The sequence below is a fragment of the Hetaerina americana genome, unplaced genomic scaffold (assembly GCF_022747635.1).
Source record: "Hetaerina americana unplaced genomic scaffold, ioHetAmer1.1.p SCAF_12, whole genome shotgun sequence".
Lineage (NCBI taxonomy): Eukaryota > Metazoa > Arthropoda > Insecta > Odonata > Calopterygidae > Hetaerina > Hetaerina americana.
In genome coordinates this window covers 14989060-15013805 of record NW_027286292.1, presented here as the reverse complement: position 1 = coordinate 15013805, position 24746 = coordinate 14989060, and the positions used below count along the sequence as shown (strand labels likewise).

The 24746-nt window shown below is 36.7% G+C and overlaps 1 protein-coding gene across 1 annotated transcript in view; it reads right to left on the bottom strand.

Annotated features, from left to right (window-relative positions):
- The window catches only part of LOC139685814 (mediator of DNA damage checkpoint protein 1), a 222783-nt gene that overhangs the window by 180276 nt on the left and 17761 nt on the right, over positions 1 to 24746 (bottom strand). The window contains exon 4 of the mRNA XM_071582932.1: positions 16679 to 16852. Coding sequence (XP_071439033.1) covers positions 16679 to 16852 — 174 coding nt within the window. The remainder of the gene's footprint in view (positions 1 to 16678; positions 16853 to 24746) is intronic.

Genomic DNA, 24746 nt, shown 5'->3' with positions numbered 1-24746 from the left:
TTACATGTTGGAGAGTGAGACTTCCATCCACTCGGTGGAGAGTGGAATGGAAGAGCGAGTCCCAGAATTACGTTACAGTGAAGGTGTAACGAATATATGGTTCCGAGATTACGGTGGTACAGAGGGATGAATACCAGTTGATGAAATATACTAAAATACTGGTATTGTTGGTGAAAAGATTTTTACTAACTAAATTTTCCAATAAAAATGCTTGAAAAATAGTACGAGTCATGCAACTTTTACACTGAGTTTTATTAATGTTTTATCTGTCTGCAGACCCATGACCTGATTTGCGCAGTACCGTGCATTTTGAATAATACTTCGGCTTTTGTCGTATTTTGTCATTGTAAATGAATACAAGTACTAACAGAAATATTTGCGGAGGTTTTACGTGAACTTAGGCGATATGACTTTGTGTTTAAATCCTGATTTAAACCCTACATAAAACTTTGGCATTGTAAAAATGTAGCCTAAGAAGTATCTCGTCACCCGTCGCATGAACAACTCGATAAACGTTCTAGTAATGCAATATCACAAATTCCCTGCTAATGCACATAGGTAGGTCTTATATATAAATAAGATAAATGAAATCAATTTTAGTATTCTTGTTTGTATTTTTATGAGCTTATTGTCAGAACAAAGTGTTTTCATGTGTTAATTATAATGAAAAAGTTTTCAGCCCCACTTTCCTTTTAAAGCTTTCTTGCTTAAAATGTGATTATGCCATCACTCACGTATAATCCCTTTAAGTGGTCAACTTATTGCAAAACTTATTAAATGGTAATAATTTTGATTTATTTTTACCATCAATACCCGTGGCGTTTTTTCTGGCATGAAATGGTGATGATTTTATTTAGTATATTAATTGTGTGATATATATATATATATATATATATATATTTCTTCTTCCACTTGCAAAGAAGTAAGTGAGCAATAGTTACATATGCAACTGTTTTTTCTTCCCATATGTTTATCAACTCTCGGTACATATATGCATTTTTGTGCATGAAAAACGTCATGTATAGATATTAACACAGGGACCAACTACTCTTTAATGATGGCATGTCAAGAACTGGAGATAGTTATCCTTTTGTGTTAACAATTGATTGACTATAATGAATAACTTGGAGTTAATTGTAAACTCATAGTAATATGCGTAAATATGTAATAATAATCTCTGTACAACGATAAAAATATCAGTACTACATCATAAATAAACGATAAAAATTAGTACTAGATCATACACTACATATGCAGACAGCACAAAGAAAGGAACTGGCCCCCAATTATTCTCCTAAGAATGTGTGCATTTCACACGCCGATAACTTTCCTCACCTATCAAACCGACCTTCGTGTTGATACCTGTGGTTAGTAATGTAACATTCATGACATTGCCTTTGGAAATGCTAAGTTTTTTAATCAATAAATAAGCGTCCCCCATTTTTTGCGGTGCCATTAATTCTGTTTCACGGGAAGTGTATTAACGGTTTGGTGGCTGATCATGTATTAGTGATTGATCTTTCTTTATTCATTGTATTTATGATATCGAAAGTTATTTTAAAAACGACACGAGCTAAATTAATTGTTTTAGACTAGGTAATGGTATTCTTTCAATGCTTCATGTCTGTTTCGAAAATAATTTTCCAACGACAAGACATGCATAAAAGTGGAACTGAAATAATTATGGCATGAACAGTAAAACTAAAATGATTCGTGTTAGCGTAGCTGGCGGAAGAAGTGGAATTCCGTTACGCTACCACTCATGCCAGTTATTTACTATATCATTTGGAGATAGCGCCACATTTCTGCTGTTGTTAGCTAATGCGAAACGCTGACATGCACCAAGGTATTTCCACTATTTTTAATCCAATAAAAAGAGGATATTGGTGAGTCGCTGCTCCTCGGGAAGGTAATGTTGTGGTTTCCCGTTGCCTTTCACTTAGCAATGCTGCAGCCGTTAAAGTAATTTGCCACGTTTGCATTTTGGGGAAATTTGCCACGTGAGATGAGGGTTGCTTTAACGACCGCTGTGGTCTCCACCTTCATTCGTACAACGCACGTCTGCTCCCTCCTCCACTGAGTAGTTGGCCTATTGTTTGGCGGCAGCCACTACGCTACGAGTACTCGTATGTCAAGGCATGGGCTTTCAAAGAACTTGGAAGCCATCTTACCCAAAAATGATCTTCTATGTTCTCCCAAGTATCATCGCTTATTGCCCACGACTACTTACTCGTTGAATACACTCACTTCTTTCGCAGCTAAGCATCATTTCTATAATTCAACCCACCAACCGCAACCCAGCGGACGAACCCAATGACTTGGAGCTTAATTACGAGCTTATTACCTATGCGTACGTGCGATGCCTTGACTGAAGATTGTCTTCATTTTTTAGCAGATCGATGGTGGAATAAAATAATAATGGAAAAGGGTGTCCCCGAGAAATTTTTTAATCGATTTCATTTTTTTTATTTCTTTGATTAATATACTGCCTTCCATATAGAGATTTTTAAGGGTACAGTTAAATAGTAGGGGGCAAAGGGCGACGGTGATCACCTCCACTGTCAATTGATATACTGTTACAGTGAATGTCCGTTTGTGAGTAGCTCTCCTGTGATAAAAGTTGAATAATGCATTCTTACCATGACTAGTGATATTATTTTCTCCATTTCCTGATGCCGTTGGCAAAATTTTGAGCTGAATTAAAGGAAGTGAACATTTTATTAAGTAGAGATTGAGTGTCAAGTTTGTGTACAAACTCGAAAATAAGCCAGGCTGCTTAGTTAATACAATCCATCGCTAACGTTTTATCGTCAAAAACCCCAAATCGTTGCCCCTAACAACAATCCCTTCATCTGTACCTCCTTCGTGCGACAAGTTTTCAAAACGCTTCGAATAAGGTGATTTTGTCATTGTGTCCAACAGCAAAACAACATCTGATCTACTGTACGGATATCCGTTTGCCATGATCCAGCGCCCCGACAGTCTTAAAACCGCCAGAGCCATTCTGCAACGCCTCTCGGCTCTCATATTTCCGCCGTATTCTTGCCATCGCATGAGATGCAATGCTTTCCGCGTTCTCACAACGGATTCACTTCCCAAACATCAACTCTGGAAATTACTCTCATCCCTTTGTCACCGCCGTCTGCACATTCAGCGACATTATTTACGTCCTTCGCTGTAAAACAGCACTGTTTTTATATGGGCCAAATAAACGACCCTCATAAAACAATACAATCGACAACTACCGCACTTCATTCAACCAATCCCCATTCACCATCCTCCACTCTCCAGTTCCATACATATCCTCGGTATCTAGGGTACATTTTGACAAATGGCGTGATGTTTCGATCCAATTTTCTCTAATTATCACATGCACATGGCATAGAATACAAACAAGAGAAAAGCCGAGCATTTCGGTATTGAAATGCTTCCAACCGCCAGGATTTTACTTCTTGCACTGCAATTATAGCCTACCACCCTCTACTAATAGTCCCTTTTCCCTCATCACTCGACGTACTTCCCCTCCCAGGCTTTTCATTCTTCGGTCCCGTCATTCTCGAAATATTCTTTAAAAAGAGAGTACGCTCTCTGCTTATTTACGAATGAGGCTTCCGCAAGGTTCCTGGTGGTTTCGAGATTCAACCTCAAAAACTGTGCCATCGTTTATAGATCCTGAGTTCGATGCTAAACGTTCCTGCGATCCTCGATAGCTTAACTGGCTAAAGCGCTCGGCCAGACATCGAGGGATCTGGGTTCGAATCCCATTCAAGGCGAATGATTTTTACACTCTAAAATTGTTACATTGTAATGCATATTAGATAACGACTCCGTTAAAAGTTACTGTTGCGGCATTTCCCGCAGCGTTTTGGAATCCCTGCTTCTTTTTAAGTTCATAATCATACATCGGATACGATTTCTAACTCTGTGGTTTGGCAAATTGCCATATATTCAGTCGGCATTTTAGGAAAAAAAGGGTAAAACTACAGCGGAAGTAGTGTTTATGTTAGAGAATTACATTCACAAGAATTATAATAATGGCATAAATAAACGTACGACACACATGAGAATACATTTCAGAATTTCTTCGATTTGATCAAATGTGAAGATATTTTTTGTCCAATAAAAAATAAAAGGTCAGTAAGGGATTCAGAAATTGTTGAATCAACTACCGGAACAGATGTAAAAACGTTTAAATTTTCGAGTACGCTGAATACCTTCGAGTAAAAAATGAATATATTATCACTCAGGTTCGCGTGCAACAATTAATGTCAGAAATTTTTATTCCTAATGCTCACAACATATTCGAAGATCTAATACCAAGGTAATCACGGGCTTTGATTGTGTCGCATCAAAAATTAAAAGTTTTCCAAACATTGTCACTCGAAATTTAAGTAAATTTAGTCTGGCACTATTACTACCATCATTCTGTCTCGCATTCAACCCCGGGAGGCTTTGAGTTGCAAAATAAAATTTGTTTACCATGCGGTCGCTCACTTTATCTTTGAGATTGGTCATTATCTGTGTGAAGTTCAAAAAATGTTATTCATACTGGGAACGGCTCAGCATATTGCAACTTCATATCATTAAACACTACGATGTTTAAATTTAAAACCAATGAGGACGAGTATATTGCAGCTGCTTTTCAATCAGTTAAGTACACATAACAATTGGTAAATCTAACTAAAATCCAGGGGGAACATTTAAAGTTCGCGAAAGAAAATGAGCCAGGAGGGATTATGCATACTAAAACAAAGCCATATCAAGTTACCTGTGGCGCGATCACTTACGACGGTGTTCAGAATAGTATGCGTGCAGTAACAATGAATATAAACATGTTTCTTCTACAATGGGTGCAAGGGCAAAGTATTTAATTACGGGAGAGTTAAGGGTTAAGCGCTTTAAGGCAAGGTGATGGACTGATATTTTTACGGATAGAGTGATGATATACAGGGTTTGTCCGGAAAATAAGTGTACTGATTTTTTCCCGCCGCTCCAGGCGCGCCCAGCACCGCTCTGACGGGCTGCGATTGGAGGGGGGTATGTTGGCAAGCGACGCTGAAAAAGGCAGTCGGCTCTGAGCTGTGGTGTAGTGAGGAGCTCTGTTAACGCGAACCTCCACGCTCGACCCACGTCACGGAACGCGATGCCGAAGTTTTTGGAGCAGCGTTATTCCATCAAATTTGCGGTAAAGCTTGGGAAATCGTCTACCGAAACTGTCGGTATGATTAACCAGGCTTACGGGGAGTCAGCCATGTCCAGAAACATGATCTTTCGGTGGCACAAGATGTTCGTGGAGGGCAGAGAAGAGGTCGACGACGAACCACGGCCTGGACGCCCATCAACGACACTCACCGACGAAAATGTGCGAAAACTTCGCGATGTACTGAACTCTGATCGTCGTCTTAGTGTTCGGATGATAGCAGAGCAGTGTAATGTGCCAAAAACAATAGTGCCCGAGATTATTAGGGAGCAATTACAAATGCGAAAAAAAATGCAATCAAAAACATCTGGCGGCTGCATCACGACAATCTCACACCGCGCTTGTCGTGTCGGACTTCTTGGCCAAGCACGGCGTGGCAACGCTGTCGCACCCACCCTACAGCCCGGACTTGGCACCACCAGACTTCTTTCTGTTCCCGAAGATAAAGAGGAGTTTGAAAGGAACGCGATACGGGACTTTGGACGCCGTCAAAGAGGCCGTGACGACGTGTCTTCGAGAGGTTCCCGATGATGCCTTCGCGGGAGCGTTCCAGGAATGGGAACGCCGCTGGAACAAGTGTATCGACTCACAAGGGTCCTATTTTGAGGAATATTAGCTTAAGATATGTAAAAGTGTAATAATTTTTTTCCTGAGCTCAGTACACTTATTTTCCGGACGGACCCCGTAAGGAGTCCTGTTTTTTTAAGTAACAAAACCAATATCGAAGAATTCAGCTAACTATTATTCGTATTTTTGGACCAGAGAAAAGAAAAATTATGCATCTATATTTAATAATAAAACACGATCGATAAATGGTGCAATTATCATGGATTTAGCGGCAAAGTGCTGAGGGAAATTAATTTCGGTTGACACTTTTTTCCTTGTATTATTTATTATAGTGCGATATCTTTTTGAATTAGTTTACAAATATTTTATGTGTTTCGACCTTAGCAATGGCGCAAAGCAAGATTATCAACATGGAGTCCTGATGTAAGAAAAATTGAAAAAGTTGAATAAAAGAGAGAGAGAACGCTTTGAATAAATAGAAATATAATAGTAACTATGGTGCGTTTTTAGAACTTTTTCTGTATTCTATCCCATTTATAAGGCAATGGCTTAGACTTAGGCTCTACGCATGTGAGATTTATCCAATTTTAATACTTAATATTTGATTTGATAACTGAATTGGTAACTTATTCCCCGTTAAATTAATTTAGAAAAAAAACTGCACATCCTGTGTGAGCAAATTTTGACGCAAAGGAACGACTTTATTACATATTTTCAATGATTCAGATAATTTTGCTACCGCTTTACAATGAATACAAAGGCATAAATATGGCTGGATTTTTTTTATATATCAATCAGTTTGGTATGGTCGCAATATTCTTAGGTACAATATGTTTAGTAGTACAAATTTGCACAAATAGTTTGGTAATGAATAAGTAAATCTTGCACTATAGATAGGGAATTAGCATCGTAAGTAGCCACCACCGCCCATCTTGTGTTTAAGCAGAAAATGATATTTTATGTGCATTGGCTTGCTTGGCTTTATGTGTTCCTAGCTTCTAGATATACATCGTGTGTCATATAACGCAGAAAGATATTCCCGCCACCAAAAAGTGTTGCCGTATAATGGTATAATGGCCCATATCTGTTTTATTTTTCCAGTAACTGAGTTTTCCAAATAAATATTCCTTCCATTTCAAATTTAATAGGCTCTTCGCAAAAATTTGGTTCCTAAAAGATTAACATTAAAGATAAAACATTGAAAGTAAAAAATCAAGTGAGGTATTTAGAAGAATTTAAATATAATCTATGAGAGATACCTGTATAAGGACAAAATTATGGAGACCTATATGCCCCCAGCACCTATTCGAAGTATAATTAACATTCATAAAGTCGGCATTGGAATACTTGACTTAGTAGAACGCTTGTGAAGAATTCACTCAGAAATTAACCTCATCCCACAAAAGCTCATCTACGAACTGTACGCACCAACCACTAAAAGTGATATAGCAATAAAAGATCACCTTTCTACGGTTCACGACTTTCAGAGCCTTTATGTGGATCTTGATGTCGTTTTAATCATTCCAGTTTAGATGATAATCTAATACGTGTAAGAAAATAAGAGTTAACAAACATCAGGTTTTTAATTATATATTATTTTTTCGAGAGATATGACTTTCAAACAGGGTTAAGTTGCATTAAATGGAGCAACAGTTATGAACAGAAACAATTTACAAATTGATGAAAGTTACCAGGTGGTGCAAAATAATAAAAGTTTATATTTTTTACTTTGACAAAATGAAAATTTTACCGGTAATGTATGCCTAGAAAGACTCAAAATAGGAATCAATGTAAACCTTATTATGAAGAAGTTACTGAGATCCTTTGTTTATTTGCATGCAAACCTGAGATTCATTCCGCAAAAAATATTAAAAGCTTGCTCAGCATATCCAACAACTTTTTCAGCTATTGGATTATTGATATATTTTAGTATACCCTGATTAAAAACTGAATGTGACCTTCCACTACTCTAGCTTTGAAAATTCTCGTTAATTTGTAAACGTCCATTACCAAATGGTCATTTCAAGTAGTAAGAAACTCAGGGAAATGTCGTGTGGATCGCGAGACAAGGTGGAAAATCCTTAAATCAGGAGTCTAAATATGGGAAAATGATTACCGAAGCAGTTGATTTCGAGACATGTCCAGCTAATTCCTTCCGGATGTAAATAGTAATAACTGGAATTTTAAATTAGTAGTAAATCTGTTGCTTAAAAAAATATGAAGCATCGAGTGATATTTGTCACTTAAGAAAAACGGGACTCGACAAGCAGGATATTCGGGCACTGGAAATTATAATAATCTAAGAGAACTCGCAAATGGTGTCTGTGTCCAAGTGAAACTGATATCATAGGCTATAAATTTTGATGGTAACTAATAACTTACGACTTAGGCATGACAGTTTGATTTAGTTCGTCTTATGCGTACTACACATTTTCTATGAGCAAATAATATCTTAAGAAATGGTATTATTTAATACTATTGGTTGTAGGTTACTGGGTTACGGCACATTTTTGATTGGCCTAGGCACAACACACTGCTCTACTCCTAGACTCTAACTTATATGGAAGAAATGCCTTCATCCACCAGTACGTTTCACAATAACTCGTACTTTAGCACTGCAGACTTTCTATTGAAGCCTTAAGAAAGAGAAAAAATTGAAAGTATTCTTCACAAATTGTTAATTACTCAAACCTCCTGTGTACCCATTAATATTTCCCATTTAGTATTTCATTGATCAAATTGAAAAACATGATTATTATTATATATCTAGTAGTTTTTAAGTGATACTATCCATTTATTGGATCTTATTCACATTATCGATTCTCCCCTAATTACATTTTGTTTCTTCTTTGAGCGTTTATCCCTCTTAATTTTGTTAAAAAGTGACGTATTTTCCAATGCATTCTCAGACCGCTCTTTCAGCATTTCACCTAATTTCAACATTCTCTCTCTCAAACCGCTCTTTCAACATTTTCACTTCATTCACAAATTCGATGTGAATTTCACCGTTCTTATCTCTACCAGCATTGCACCTTGCATTATGTACCGTGAAGAGGCCTCTCCGAATCCTCCACCCTTCCCGGACGAAATTACTTTGTGCTTTTTAACATCGTTTCTTCACCTCCATTGCCTTGTCTTGCCTTCCGGCCTATCTCTTTTCTATTAGGTATCCTGCCACGGTCCTTCATTTCCAGCGAACTCCGGTTTTCCGCTCCCTCCAATCAGTTCCAGAACTTGCTCCCGCATCCAAGGCTTCCTCCCGATGGCATTATGTATGCCTATGGCTTCCTTTGCAGCCTCTACTAGTCCATTTCTAATGTTCTGCCATCTTTTCACTACTGATCCCATTTCATCTTTTTCCCATATCTGTTTCCAGAGCCCGTAGGAAGACTACCCTAGGTCAAGTTTCTCTCAATTTCATTTCTTGTCATCTACATTTTCTTATTTTCTTTACTATATTGCTTCATATTATACTGAAAAAAGCGTGCCAATATTTTTTGTCATTTGCTAATATCTGTACCCGGGAGGCTTTTGCTATTCTTGACCTAATTCCTTTGTCTCTGCTTCCAAACAATTTAGGTTAGAGTCGTCAATGAAGCTTCCTTGTATATTTCTGTTAGAAGCCGTTTTTATAATGAACGGTTGAGAGTAATAATTTATAATAAGAGATGAATTATATTAACCTCTCTCCAATTAATTTAAAGTTTCTTATCTTATACTTCTCCATTGCGTTTTGTCCACCATTCTTAATTTCTCGATTTCTCAATGAACTCACAGTCATCTTTTTTTGCCCTACCTTACTCAGCTGTAATCTTTAACTTTTGCCCTAATTCCTTTACACGCAGTTAAAATTGGCGTACATGAAAATTTAAATTGTATTTAGTATTTTGATATGCTGAAAGGGACAAAAAATGCAAACATGGTTAAGTGAGGAATGAGGCAGATTTGGTCCCTCAAATCGTCAATGTGACCTTGTCGTAACGATCAATAACATTCTCTGGCATTGAAACCAGTCATGTACCAAAGAAAGAAACTCAAAATTTCGATGAATTGAACTAAGAAAACGACTGCGGGGATGACTTCATTGAGACCGATTGCTTGAGATTTCAAAAAAGTGAGTGGTATGGGGGAAATATCGGGAAGTTTATCCCATAAATCTATCGATCTCAACCGTGAACCATAATACTCACGTTACAACGCTGAAAGAAGAACCCAGAAATAGTGAAATAGGGTTTATTAAATATTAAAGCTCTCCAATTATTTCACCATGTGGAACTCAGCTACAAGAAAAAACCTATGAGACTTTCGGTTTGTCTACGAAAACAATTCAGTAACCGCATCAGACAAATCTCTTTCTGTAAACCGTAAATTCTTCATTTATTTATTGATGAATTCATGATTTCGTTTCATTTTTACCCGTCACAACTTCGAACATGCATGAAACATGTTCTATTGGCTGACGATACTTGTACCGAAAAACCTTCAACAAATTCAAAATTATATCTGTTGACGTGAAAAACATTTTTATCTTTAGTTTCCCGCAAGGGAGGCAGTTTCTAGTTCACTAGTTTTACCTATAAAAATTGGGTTCTTCCTTTTTGCCGCTACTTGGAAACGTTTTGATGGCTGATTTAGAAGAAATGTATTTCAAGACACATAACATTCGTTCAAAAAATACAATCAACTGATATCGTAATTTTGATGATAATTTATGTTTACGGACTGGGTAGGGCGTACCAGCCAACTGAAAAGTTCGTTGCTTAACTCTCTACCATTTATATAAGTAATACAGATGTGGGTAAGAAGGTCTCAGCCTTTTTAGAATTAACTATTGACATTACCGACGGATCTCAATCTTTCTCGATTTTTGGAAAACCTTGGGATTCTTGCTGCCATCACTTTAAAAAACGCAGGCCTCTCCAAAAAACAAGCAAACACAGATTCAATGACCCACCGCCTTCCAGCGTCAAAGAGGCTACAATGATTATTTATCAAAAACGTTTTGAGCCATGCACCGAGAAAATTGACAGTAAATATCGCCTTCGTTCACCCCCATTCACCAGAGTGATCCAATCAAAAAGTGATTAACATTCATTTTATTGCTCCTTTATCATACACGGTTGCGAAAGTTTTCCCGAGTAATAAAATTTAGTTCTCCTTCCACAATTCCCACACCCTCGGAAAAATTCTTCCCAACTTCGCTCTGCAGATATGTGGGTCTTGAAGGATAATAAATGTCTATACAAAGCAGATCCTTTCTTATACTTTCAAAACATTTTATGGACGACTACAATTTTTGTGACTCTATTCCGGAGGCGTTTCGCTTCCACATGAGAGATTCTACGCTGGATTTTCTTGAAAGGTTTTGCGTAATAGTGGTCTCTAAATCTAATGTGAACCTTCTCGGTGATTACGTTTTCTCTCCACACTTAGGTCTGTTCTCCTTTCCTTTCTTCCTTCACCCAAAAATCTTGTGACTGAGGCTTTTTACGTCCTCCACAAATTCTCCCTGTAGCCCAACCTTCCTAACTCTCATCTCGCCCCATTCCTCTAGCCTCTCCCCTTCCATCCTATTTCCCACACCCACACTGTTGACCAACGCAAGTCAATAAATAACGCTCTGTCCGGTGATACATGTTTCCCCCTCTTCCTTCCCATCTCCCCCTTACACTGGACTCCTATAAATTGCTCCAGGATCCTAGCTCTGGTCACCTTGAAAATGGTTTTTGTTGAAGTTCAAACCCATGTCGGGAAAGAAAAGGCATTTATGGAACTTAATAAGGATATTTAATTCATAAATCTATGAATTTATTTCAGAATGCAACCTCTCACCAACATTATTTAACGTATATCTAGGTGAGGCAATAAAAGAAGTACAAGAATATGGTGTGCAAAGAGTCATAGTGAATAAATTAACATGCTCCAGTAGTAGCATAAATTCGAGAGGATCTATGACAAAACTTACAGTCGCGGGCCAAGTGCTTTGAGAATATAATATGAGCATCAAAAAGAATAGTGAAAAAGAGAAAAGTAGACAGATATCTCAATTCGAGGAGTGAAACTTAGAGTAAGTTGAACCCTTCATCTACCAGGCAGAAATATAACTTGGGATGGAAGAAGTTCGACCAACAGCAAGAGAAGAAAAGTTCAAACTAAGAAGGCAATTATGAAGAGGAGACAACTAATATGCTCAAAGAACCTGACGTCGCAAACAAGAAAGCAGTTCATCAGAATGTCCATATGAGCATAGAACTCAAAGGATCAGAAACATGGAGCACTGGAAAATTGGACCAGAAGAAAATATAAGCCTTTGGAGCATGATGCTGGAGGAGAATCATGAAGATTAAATGGACAGACTAAGTAAAGATCGAGGAAGTTTAAAGAATAGTGACAGAAGAAAAGACTACACGGTGAACTCTACGGTAAAGAGGAACTCGATAGATTGGACAAACCTAGAGGCGCAATGGATTAGTTAAAAACACAATAGAAGGGAAAATTGAATTGAATGTCCCGAAAAGTAGACAAGGCACATTAAGAACGAAGTGAAGCAGAAAAGCTAGTTGGGGATGAGGGAATTGACAATAAATAGAGAAGAAAGAGAGCTGCAATAAACCAAATTTAGGATTAATGTACTGATGGTGACGATGATTGTAAATTCATTTCATTAAATTTCGTGGTTTCGGAGCACCTGGTCAAAATGGCATTGCTCACAAATTACTCCATTTCATCTCATACTCCAATATTGTCTGATAAATTAAATGCATTTGTCATTGTCTTAATTCTCTGGGACTTTGAGCATTCAACTAGAAAACTACTTAACTTAAATAGGAGAAAATAATTATTTTCCCAATCACATAAAATCTGCATTACTTACAAAAGTTCCAACTTCATTTATTGGAAACTCTCCCTTCTCTTTCATACTTAATTTCATCTAAAATAGGTTCATCTGTTCACTCATGAACAACCTTAAGGCTTTTCCAATTACTTCATTAAATATAATTTTTCCTATAATGCTTCCCAGCTTCGAACCAAAATAGGAAAAGGAAATACGATATCAATGGCTCATATATCTTAACGAATCTTTTAATATCTGCATATAAACTAAACCGACGTACCTGTAACCGATTTCTAGAATATTTTAAAGATGCCTTTATAAATGCATAGAAATTATTGGAGCAACATGCACTGTGTACACCGAGAGAAAGCCATAAACTTCAACTATGACGCACTTGACAGTTAAAGTTAAACTATCAACAACAGAGTTTATGGCTTGTTAATAAGACTTGCTGAACAACCACCTCTCGTCATTGGTCTATCTGGTTTAAATTTTGAGTTACTAAATGGTAACTTCAGTCCCCTTATTAGTGTTTATACTTTCAAGGTCAAACCAACTTGTCCTCAATTTCACTTTGAATAATTTAATTCCGAAAAATATACGCATATTACTAAAATGTTTGGTTATCCTTTTATACTTGAAAATACAATAGATACTATTGTGCACTTTTCATTCAATTAAATGCAATCAAATTTTAATGCTTATAAAGTTCTGAACAGCATTTTGGTAACCTTTTTTGGTATTCTTGTTTAAAGCGCCACATATAAGCGCTGTTGTATGCAAAACCTCTTCAAAAAATTTCGTGAAACATAGAGTATTTCATTATTCATTATAGTGTATATTTATTATTATTGGAGTCACGAAATGTGCTTGCATGCGTGTTGGCGTTTTATCATTGGAAGTGGTTTTTTGCGAAGTCAAATATTGAATTTCCCTCTACTTCTCTAACTTTCCTTTCCTGAAAATATTTATTCATGTATTACAAGAAAAGGATAGAAGCTTTTTACGAACTGCTTTAACTCATCATTAACTTCAAGTCAAACATTTAGTGCTTGATAGAAATGTTGATGTCTTTCAGGGTTTTCTAACGGGTTTATAATTAAATGAGTGAAATCGGAACAATCCCTGTTTCCCGGTGTGCATATCTAACCTATTATACGGCTGTATCTTATCAAGGTGATAGGGAATTAAATTGAGGTGAAATGCCGATTAAAATACAGAAAGGGATTTCTAAAGTATGAGGTTAAAAATTATAATTTAACTGGACAGGTAAACGGTGCCGTTATTTGAATTAGGACTTTTAGAACTACTGCATTCCACAAATCATCTTGAATGCAAACAGTCATCTTCGAGGTCTGTTCAAAAAGTGTCGCGAATTTTGAATTTCCGCGGGTTACGTATATTTGATTTTCGAGTTTTGGTGGCGTTATGTTGGTACTTATGTCTCTCACTTAGTACGGCCATTTTGAATGCTCAGTTAATTGTTGACAGCTGTTTTGCTTAGACATGTTTTGGCATGTCTTCGAATTTTACCTGTTCCAAAAAATGGATCAATGAACCTGTATCAAATTTTGTGTGAAAAACGAAATTAAGTGTTTGTGAAAGCATTACAAATGTTGACTGTGGCATATGGAGAAGCTTCCATGGACCGAAGCAACGTTTATCGGTGGTACAAAATTTTCTCAGAGAGCCATGAAGATGTGAACGACGAAGAGCGTGCCGGACGCCCGAGAACGTCAACAACAGACGAAAACATTGATTAAGTGAAGAAAACAGTGTTGGCCAACCGTCGTATCACCGTTAGAGAAGTTGCTGAGGACCTAAACATATCGATTTGCTCGTGCTATTCCATTTTTACCAATGATTTGGGCATGACACGGGTAACCGCGAAATTTGTGCCATAAATGCTCAATTTCGACCAAAAACAGCAACGCAGTAACAATGCTAATGGACTTGCGTTTGACTCTGTCCACGACGACCCAAATTTGCTCCAGAGGTGGTGACTGGTGACGAATCATGGGTTTATGGTTATGAAACTCTCAAACTCCCAAACTCCCAATCATCCCAATTGAAGCTGCAGCACGAGCCAAGACCGAAAAAAGCGCGCCAAGTTCGGTCGAATGTGAAAGTTTTGCTTACAGTTTTCTTCGATTGCAGGGGCGTGGTGTATCATCAGTTCTTGCCACAGGGTAGAACGGTAGATAAGGAATATTACCTGCAAGTAATGCGCAATTTACACGGAGCAATCCGCCACAAACGCCCGGATTTGTGGAAGAACAAATATTGGTTTTTGCACCATGACAACGCCCCTGCTCACACATCATTACTTGTGCGCGACTTTTTGGCCTAAAACAACACCTTAATGATGCCGTAGCCACAGTATTCCCCAGATCTGGCCCCCAGTGACTTTTTCTTGTTTCCGAAACTGAAGAGGCCCATGAGAGGACGACGCTACGCTACGATTGACGAGAGAAAGACTGCATCGAAGGAGGAGCTGAACAAGATCACAAAAAATTATTTTTTAAAGTGCTTCGAGGATTGGAAAAAACATCGGCACCAGTGTATAATATCTAATGGGGATTACTTTGAAGGTGACAAAATAGATATTCATGAATAAATAAATACTTTTTGAAGGGACACAAAAGTTGTGATACTTTATGAACAAACCTTATTTCCATTTGAAATAGTGCCCTTTCATCCTACGCCAAATTTCAATGGTCATAATATTGGAATGACCAAAGTCCTCGGATTTGTATTCCGAAATTGAAAGGGCAAGCTTTATCCCAAGTTAAGAATTTCCCTGAACAACCTGGGGGTGGGAGGCAAACGAGATGTAGGTGTTGAAGGCGGGGTCTTTCAGTATATACGTATTATGAGATCGCAGTAATAAAAGACCGAAAGAAATTAAAACAAATACTCGAGTGTAGCTATACAGACAGTGCATGGATTACCCTTTCGAGGTCTGAGGCCTCACGCAGGGCACCGTTTTGTTGACATATGGGTAAAGTTGTATGTTGCAGTTGCGCTGAAACCGAGTAGCATCATATACACCCATATATGCGAAATGAGGTGCTCAATCGAAAACACTTTTTAGAAAAATTAGTGACCTTTAATCTGCAATGACTATTGACTACTAAGTGCTTGAGGGAATAATTCATAAATATTTTAAAACACTTGACACGTTATTACTGCATTTATTGAAACCCGAAACATTCCTGGAAAATCTAAAGAGATTAGTGTCGGCGGAATCACCACGTCTCCTGAAATTGCTTATTTCTACACCGTGTTTGGATCAAATTCGGGATGCTTTTCGGAACTTGCTATACTTTTCGCGTGAGCAAGAGCCAAAGATTTCCAGATTTTGAATGTCACGGCCCTTGAATTTGGGAGTTTATCATCACTTACGTTAAACGTGTACACCAATACCGGCGACACCAAATGCTAGAAAGAGATTGCTCGCCGCAATCACGATGCGTCACCCGCCACAAAACTATTAATGTCATAACGACAGGCGCTATGGAGGAATCATTCTGAAATGTAATCAAAAAAAAATAAACAATTCACTATCGAATCTGTCAACGAGATCATTTCAATTTCCGTTTCCTTCGGACCTCAGCAAAATTATTTGCTGCAAAAAATTCATAGCGCATGTAATTTTGGCGCAAAACGGTGAAAAGTATACAGCCAGCAGGCAACATACAACGTCTCATGGCACTGGGTGCACTCTTATGCCTTTTCCAATATTTTTTCCATTATTATGAGCACTCATCTCGTACACATAATTCAGTTTTTACACCAAAAGGATTGACATTTTTGTGAGCATCTAACAAAACGCATAAAACTAGCAGTATTTTCCATGAAAAAGCAAAATATTTTTTAAGTAGTATTCATTGAATATATTTTTCACCGTTTTGCTTTTCCCTAAGATTTTCGGGAGTGTTGATTAACATATAGCGTTCCTACAACAATTTCGAGGGATAAACCAACTTTTCATCGCATGTGTTTACAGATTAATATTTGAGTGGAGTTTATAATGGTCGAAACTCCAGTTTAGCGAGTGAAATAATCGTACGTACCATCCAGCTCCTGCCGTTGGGCGCTGGACGTCGGTGCTTCGTCATCAGCACCATGGACACTCGCATGTTGGTCCCTCGACAATTGGTGGAGCGACTTCGAGGTGGGCGGGTGCAGGGGTGGAGTTTGACTAGAGCCGACACCAGACACTCCACCAGCACCACTACTCCCTATGCCTGCGAAGCACAAGGATATTGACATTTGAGTTAAAGCAGGCCTTCATCATTACAAATCAAGGACATTAAATAACCATAAGCTTCGCAGCGATAAAATTCTTTTATAACAAATATCTGTATTACTTTGATAAAAAGGGTAACTTTATTTCTCTATGTAATTGACTTCATTGTAGTAACAAGTCTTCATTTCAAAGCTGCCTAGCGATCACTACGCAAAATATAATTGACCCGCCGGTTTCGAAAATTCCTCGCATACGCCTAAATTGTGGTATTTCTTACAGCAAGACAATCAAACTGAAAGAAACCAAAGGCAGTGAAGTTGCGATATCGTTACTGAACGTTCAATTTTGCTCGAGAGAAAATATTTCATCTCCTGACTCCATCTCATTATGCCATCGAAATATTTTTCCATGTGCGATGTTAAAACAATTTTTATTCTTCAGCTGACTGGAGGGTAATATTTTCTTGAGGCCCTTAAAGTCGAGGAAAAATTCATTAGTTGACAGAATGTAAACATCTCAAGATCTCCTGTATAGGCAAGAGAAAGAACACTTTTTTAGTGCAAATTAAGTACATAGTGCGGTTAAATATTCCTGAAGTAGTTTAGTAAAATTATTTCATTAGTGGCTACATAAAAATATATGAGTTTCAAATTGAACTGCATGAACAATAAAATGCTCTTTAAAAAAACCTTTCATGGATCCGTCAGGATTATGGGATTTTGGTATCAGTGACTTTTTAAACATAACAGTTTCAGGTTTAACTTTGTGGAATTCCTAAATGAAGAAACTTTGTACTTTTAAAAGTACAAAGTAAGTAAAAAACTTTGTATGTAAAAGTACAAAAGTACTTACACGTTTAATATTTCACGACCTATGGTTTCGATAGAGCACATCATCATCACCACCTGATGTGAAAACACGGTCGTGAAATATTAAATCTTTATCTGGAAGTGCAAAGTTTCATTCTTCACTCTTATCAGTGCCTTTTTGTAATTACCTAATTCATCCTTATATATAAGGTTATCATAAATCAAATATGTCTATTCATTTGATTTTTTATATTTATTGAAGGTAATTTGATGATTTTATACTAAAGCAACAGTGTCTTCAATATTAAATATTTCTTCGGAATTCAATATTTTTTGCTAGTGTTAAGAGTGATTCGGTTTGTTTTTACTTTATAGAAACTACTCATTATTCAAGAACAGTTGTATTTTCGCTCATTCGGGCAAACATTTCCTTATGGCGCAGTTACGTTCCAATTAATAAGGTAACTTGACCCCCTATAGTTTCGGTATTACACAAATACCTGTAGATCATAATAAATATTTGTGGGTCATGCAGAACACTTTGAGAAAAATGGTACTTCTTACCAATTATTACTGTCTTGTCCTTTACATAAGGTAAACGGAACAGACGAAGTTGGTTGGGAATTAAAAGAATGCAGAAACAGTAGACGGTGATTATACGAGGAAGAACGATGAGCCTCTGAAAGAAAGATTATTGTTAGGTAAAGATGGAAGAGAGAGAAAAATAACGGGTATTTCTAACTTGAATCTAAAAATGAGATAACAATTATAATGGGTTGAAGATGAATATACCTGTAGTTAACGCAAAACGTGTTCTGTCGCAGGGAATTACTTAACCGAGCCCGTGACGATGGAAATACCTATTAATCAGGAAATTTCCAAAAACTAATTGTGTTTGGTACCTATTTCAAGAATCCACAGAGAGTTATGGAGATTATTTTCAAAAATGCGATTGTAAAAACTCTATTTCAAAATTGGCAATGACCAATATTAAATACCAGACCCGAAAATCTAAACAATATATCAGAACTAGCCACCAAATGTCTTGTTTTGATAAAATAATAATGTTTTCTGAATACAGACTATTTTTTTCCTCGTAGCAGCAGTAGAATCAATTATGTTGCATCACATTAACATTATTGATAAATTTATAAATGATATCACACCTAAATTTAATTCAAATTAGTAAAATAACTCTCATTACATATTGCATTTTACATCCAAAATATGATTGGTATTTGCTTATTATCATTAAAATGCAGTCTAATCTTTAAAATTCATTCTGTATCTAAAGCATTTGTACATTTTTAATGATTATTATTAGATAAAGTATTAGCCTATCGCAGATAATTAAAATCATTTTCCATTTGAAGTGTGTCTCATAAGGGTTGGTATAATACCCCAAATACTGTTCAACAGTTCCTTAGCACTTGTTACTTGCAGCCTTCAACAACCAGATGCCTTCTAGTAAGACGGGTTTATCTATCCGGATATGATGGAGGCTCATTCTCTTGAGTGAATTATGGGCCAAGACGTTCCGTATGCTCTTTTGACTACCTCTCTTCGGCTGCAAGTATTTCCGATCAATGGCCTACTGGACGGAACCTTTTTGAGCTAACTCTCATGTTGCTGCATCCTGAATGCATTTGGTAGGAAACTGACCTTCAATGAAACATTTTTATTGAAATTAATATTAAATAGCTTTTTATGGCAAAATAAAAAGAGGGATCAAGCAATGAAAGCAGTGAGAGAATTAAAAGGGAATGGTAACATAATTGCATTTTACCACAAGGTAAGGGGACCCTTGGAAAATAAAAAAGAAAACTTCTTAAATACAGATGTACGAAGGGAAAATTATTAATTGACCCCGAGAAAGTTCACTGAGACATTGTCGCAATATTCGATATAAATGTAATATTCCGGAACGTTTCCCGATGCTTTTCATATAAACCTTGTAGATGCAGGAGATACTGTGAAGGAATGGGATACTGAAGAACCTGACACAGAGAAGAATGCGAGAAAGCGAGGCAGAGGGAGGGAAGGAATAGACATTTAGGGTTGAATTTAGGAAGGTAGAAAGCATGCGGAGCTAAACAATGAGTAATTGTAATAGTTTTAGGATTAGGTAATACGGGATAAGGATTCGCATAAATTTCTAGGTTCCACCTATGATCTACCGACCCGAGGGACTACTTCTTTCTAATAAATGTAGAGGCCCGCACACCCAAAATTCAGTGATGTCCAATGTCGGCTTCCAATATTGAAAGGAATAAATTGAACATTGATATTTGATAAAAATTAACAATACTGTTTCTTCTTGAACCTATACACACGCTTGTGTATCGAGGGGTGTTTTGGATATCTAATGTTTTTTTTAGGAATACATTAAGCTCCCAGGCTGTCCTATGACCTAAACTCATATTTGATAAGGCATCATAGAAGGTGAGAATAAGTAAAAATAAATTAATCTTCAAAAACCTATCTTAAAGTGCACTTATATGGAGGACTGATAGTATCCGAGAGGGACAAGTTTATAACATTCTTCCAATTACTGCCTAATCCTATAAGCGGCCATTCATATAAAGCATTAATAAAATGAAAGAACGTAGCCATTCTGAAAATATTCTTATCGGTTGACTTGGCTACCGAGGGAAGAGCGTGAATTCCACCGTTACGTAAGTCTTAGTTCTGAGTTCCATGTAAGCTACTCATTCACTTATCAAAACCATCATAAGAACATATCAAAATTAACTTCTACTTTGATTAATCCGCTGGCGCTGTTAAAATTCGGAAAATGTTTTGTTTTTACTGTATGTCTCGTAATGAGCGCTTTTCCCTTTTCTCGGTATGCCTATACTCAATTTTATATTCAAGAAAGTGCATTGAATATAATAAACCGAGACTAGACACTAACAGAGCAAAAGAAGTAAAGCAAGCATTCCGTGGATATGGAAAGTTTACGAAGCATGAGTGAAATTAGTGCACTAATGCAGGAAAGTGAATATAATAATTATAAGGAAGCAAGAAGGGAAAATCGGGGCACGAATGATTCGCTGAGAAGTATATCATTGATTTCTCATTCCATTCTCCTTTTTAGCAGTCTGCCAGTGCACATTCAGATTGTCCTGGTCAAATTATAACCTGCCTCTTCATAGGTATCTGGATAACTTCTAACTCCACATTCATACCTAACCGGCTTACCTTATTCTGTTAACCTCTCAGATCAATGGCCGCTTCTAGAGATATCACAATGACAGTCTTGAGAGAGAACATTCTTTGGCTTAGAAAAATCAACTAACCAAACGGAAAAATTTAGGCATTAATAATGCATTAAATTTAAAAACAAAATAAACTTTATTCGACTGCACTTATAAAAAAATAATAGGAATCCTTGTCGTTTCCTGCAAAAACATAAAGAATATCTGAGTAATCTTTGGGAAAAAATTTATGTAGGAATTCGCAATCCCAAATGCAAACACTAGTAGTACGAGTATAAAGTCATTCTTAAACGCAAAAAGTAGAATACAACGTTGTAAACTTTCATCCTTCTAGATTTTTTCAAAATATATATTAATTAAAATATCCAATTTAAGATAATATTAAAGAAATGGAACCAAGCCATTGATTACCCTTCTCATTTTTATTTGGTGATATTCATTAGAGACAATGTTCATTTTTAAGTTAAATGCTGTAAAAAAGTACTCCAACTCGCGGACTTTTATACCTCCACTAATGAACAAAACCTCCTTAGTCCGCATTTATGAGAGAAGCCTCTGGCCAGATACCCCAAAATGAGCTTTTATTCAAGGTAAATATTTTTTTAGAACTTCCTATGCAACCATGTAATGAGGTACCCCAAAATGAGAAGTTATTCAAGGTTAGTATCTTTTTTTAAAACTTCGTATTCAATCATGTAATGAGGCTCTTAAAAGTTATATAATTGAAGAAAATATCCTGCAAAAATCTTATCAAAGGTGAATTTCTCACATCACAGTAAACATAAGCCTAATGAGTCTCACTACATTCTTTTTCCAAAAAAATACTTCATTAATTTAGTATTAATGTTTAAAAAAACAGTTTTTTCTCCTGATGTATGCAGAGTAATCAATTATTCTAAGTTTTATATTTGCATAACAACTTCCTGTTGTAAACCATAGATTTAAATAGCATTGATTTAAAGGGAAACTTTTAAGAGAATTTTGATTACATCTACGCAAGAGTTTAAAGGTTAAAGCACAACAAATCTTCCCAATTTCTGACAATTCGTTTTCTTTGACTGAAGAATCCACTTTATTGAGCTCAATTTACGGATAATACGTTATCCCGTGGGCCTTAGAAGCACCAGAGCAAATATATCGATATGTATTCATTTGTGCATACTATGGAACTGGCAGTTTGTGAACATACAATGTGAGTAAATTTAATTGTAAATCGAATCTAGGTCTACATTTAAATTCATCATTAAGTTTTAAGCCTTACGCAAATTGTTAATTTGAGCCCTCTTAAAGTTATAATTTGTTGTCATTAAAAATATTTCGGTAAATGCACGAAGTCTTATCGGGTCATCCACCTGGTCAGAGGTTGTATGCAGGCCAACGTTTCGATACTCGACTTGAGTACCGTCCTCATGGCAGTTTAACTCTGAAGAAAGACTTGATGCAGCTATGAAGATGGGATATCACCAGATCTTATTTTTCCACATGCCATTTCCATTTCGTTCAGCATTATGAAATTACAAATGTCACGTCATGAGGAGGTTGGCCCTAAGTAACAGATGTTATGATTTATTAATTTTTATAATATAATTTTAATTGTTAACATCGTTTTGAGATCAACAGTGATAAACTCGAGTTTTAGATCATGATAATACTGGGCTCACCCACAATCTCAGTTTAGTACGAACTCCCTTACTCTCCAAAATCTTCAAAAATCATTGAAAAATTAATTATTGGATGACAGTATGATTGCTTGGTCAATGCCACCAATGCTTTCACTGAAAGAGTCAACAGCTGAAATAACTTTAGAACTTTGCCATTATTTTTAGGTGGTAAAAGGAATGTTCCTTTTATAGATACGGCCTCCACCATCCTCGACAGCACATTCTATCATTATAGCCTGGGTGCATTGGCTAAAATCTAAATTAGGTTAGAGAGTGCCTTTTTGGAATTACTCAAAATCAAAACATTCACGTGACTTAAAACCTAGACATTCTAATCCATAATATCGCAGCGCAACCACTCCTTTCTTGCTTGATTAGATAGTTGAAGTCTAAAAATTAAGGGAAATCACTTACGGAACATCGATTTAGGAACGTTTTCCGTTTCTCCAAATTTAGAATGACATGATAAATATCATTTGTAATACGCTCCATCATAACTGCACTCCTTTTATCTACTAATCCTGGGACCCCGTGGCTTCTCTCTCACACTAACACGGTGAGAAATGACACTTAACGAGCAATGACTGGCACATTATTGGTGAAGACTGGGGCCCATTCCAGAAAATATGCCTTAAATGGGGCGGTAACGTCTTGGAAGCACTTTTATGCCCACCAAAAAGTGTTATCTGCCCCCCACGAAACAACAATCCTCCCCGGGATTTATAGACACTGTCTGAAACATCGTTAACCTTGAAAATTATCCTTTCCGGCCTATTCGTTTCTTAATACATAACGAGTGAGTCAAAATGATGCAGCATTTTTTTTTTCTTTTCGTACCTCCGATAAATTAAAACAACCGCAGTTCCACTGCAATGTTCAATGTATGCATGAAATAATGGAAGGGAATATTATGCAGAAATTAAAGACCAAAATAAATCCTCAGTGTGAATTAATGAAGTTAAAAGCTTCTGTTAAGAACTGAAAAGAAAATTACTCGCTTTTATATAGTGGGCAAAATAAACACATTCCATCGTTGTATTAACTGACATAATCCACCTTTCCTCTAGAGTACGAGGACTATGTAAAATCCTAGTTATTACTTACTAAGGGGAGACACTGGTACTTTTACTTAAGATGGCAGTAGTTCATGGAAAAAAATATCCTTTGTAAAATGCTTGTTTTCGTCCTGCGTATACGATACGAAAATACGTACAGCCTGCGTATACGGAAAACTTAAATGAATAAAGTAATAAGCAAATGAAATCATTTAAAGGTGCATTACTTATTCATAAAATGGAGGAAATAATTAGCTGAAAAGCGAAAATACCATTTTAAAAGGAAAAAAACTCTCCAATAAAGAGTTGGCCAGTGAAAATTTAAAAAATGATAATCGGAGAGGGCTCTGAAAGAGGTGGTTCCAGATGCCAGACTGATTCACATCCACGATGTTGGCCGTCGTAAGTACAATATTCAAAAATTCAGCCAATATTCATTTAGGATTTATAGTATGCACCTCGGGCTCAGAAATATCCCTGCTGATATAACGAGTTTCTTGGCTAATGCGCGGGGTTGATTTGCATGCCGATTGGACTATATAGCCAAATGCGATTATGAAAGAGCGTATTTTAAAGTTATATGTAAAATTATGGTAAGAAGGATGGTTTCAACAGATAGAAAAATAAAACTCTCCAAAATTCTAAACCACTTTACTATTGAAATTTTCTTCGCCCTAATAACTAGAGAAGAATGAACCGCGTTGATTAAAATACTAGTAGATCTCTGTAGTCTAGTAGATTTCTGTCCCATTTTTCTGCAAGAGGTGATGTTTCTACTACTGCTTAGTTATTTCAAAGGAAAAATAAGTACTTTAATTTTGAGGAAATAGGATCATTTGGTAAAGAACATTAAACACTTCCACCAAGTGACGCCTGATATTATTTCTCATAAAGACACTTAAAGGTTAAGTCGGCGGGGTGCTAGCTCAGGGGAACTGTGGGTGAGTTCTAGGCGATGTCCGTTGGCAATTTAAGTTAATATCCAATTGGAGCGATTTTCTTCGAATAATTTCCATGATGATGTTGATAACGACAATGAGTTGACATTTTAGGCATATAACAACTGTTTCAAAGATATGCAACCTTAAGACCAATATTAATTTTTCTTCTCAAAGATATTTCACACTAAAAGTGAATAAACTGTTAATT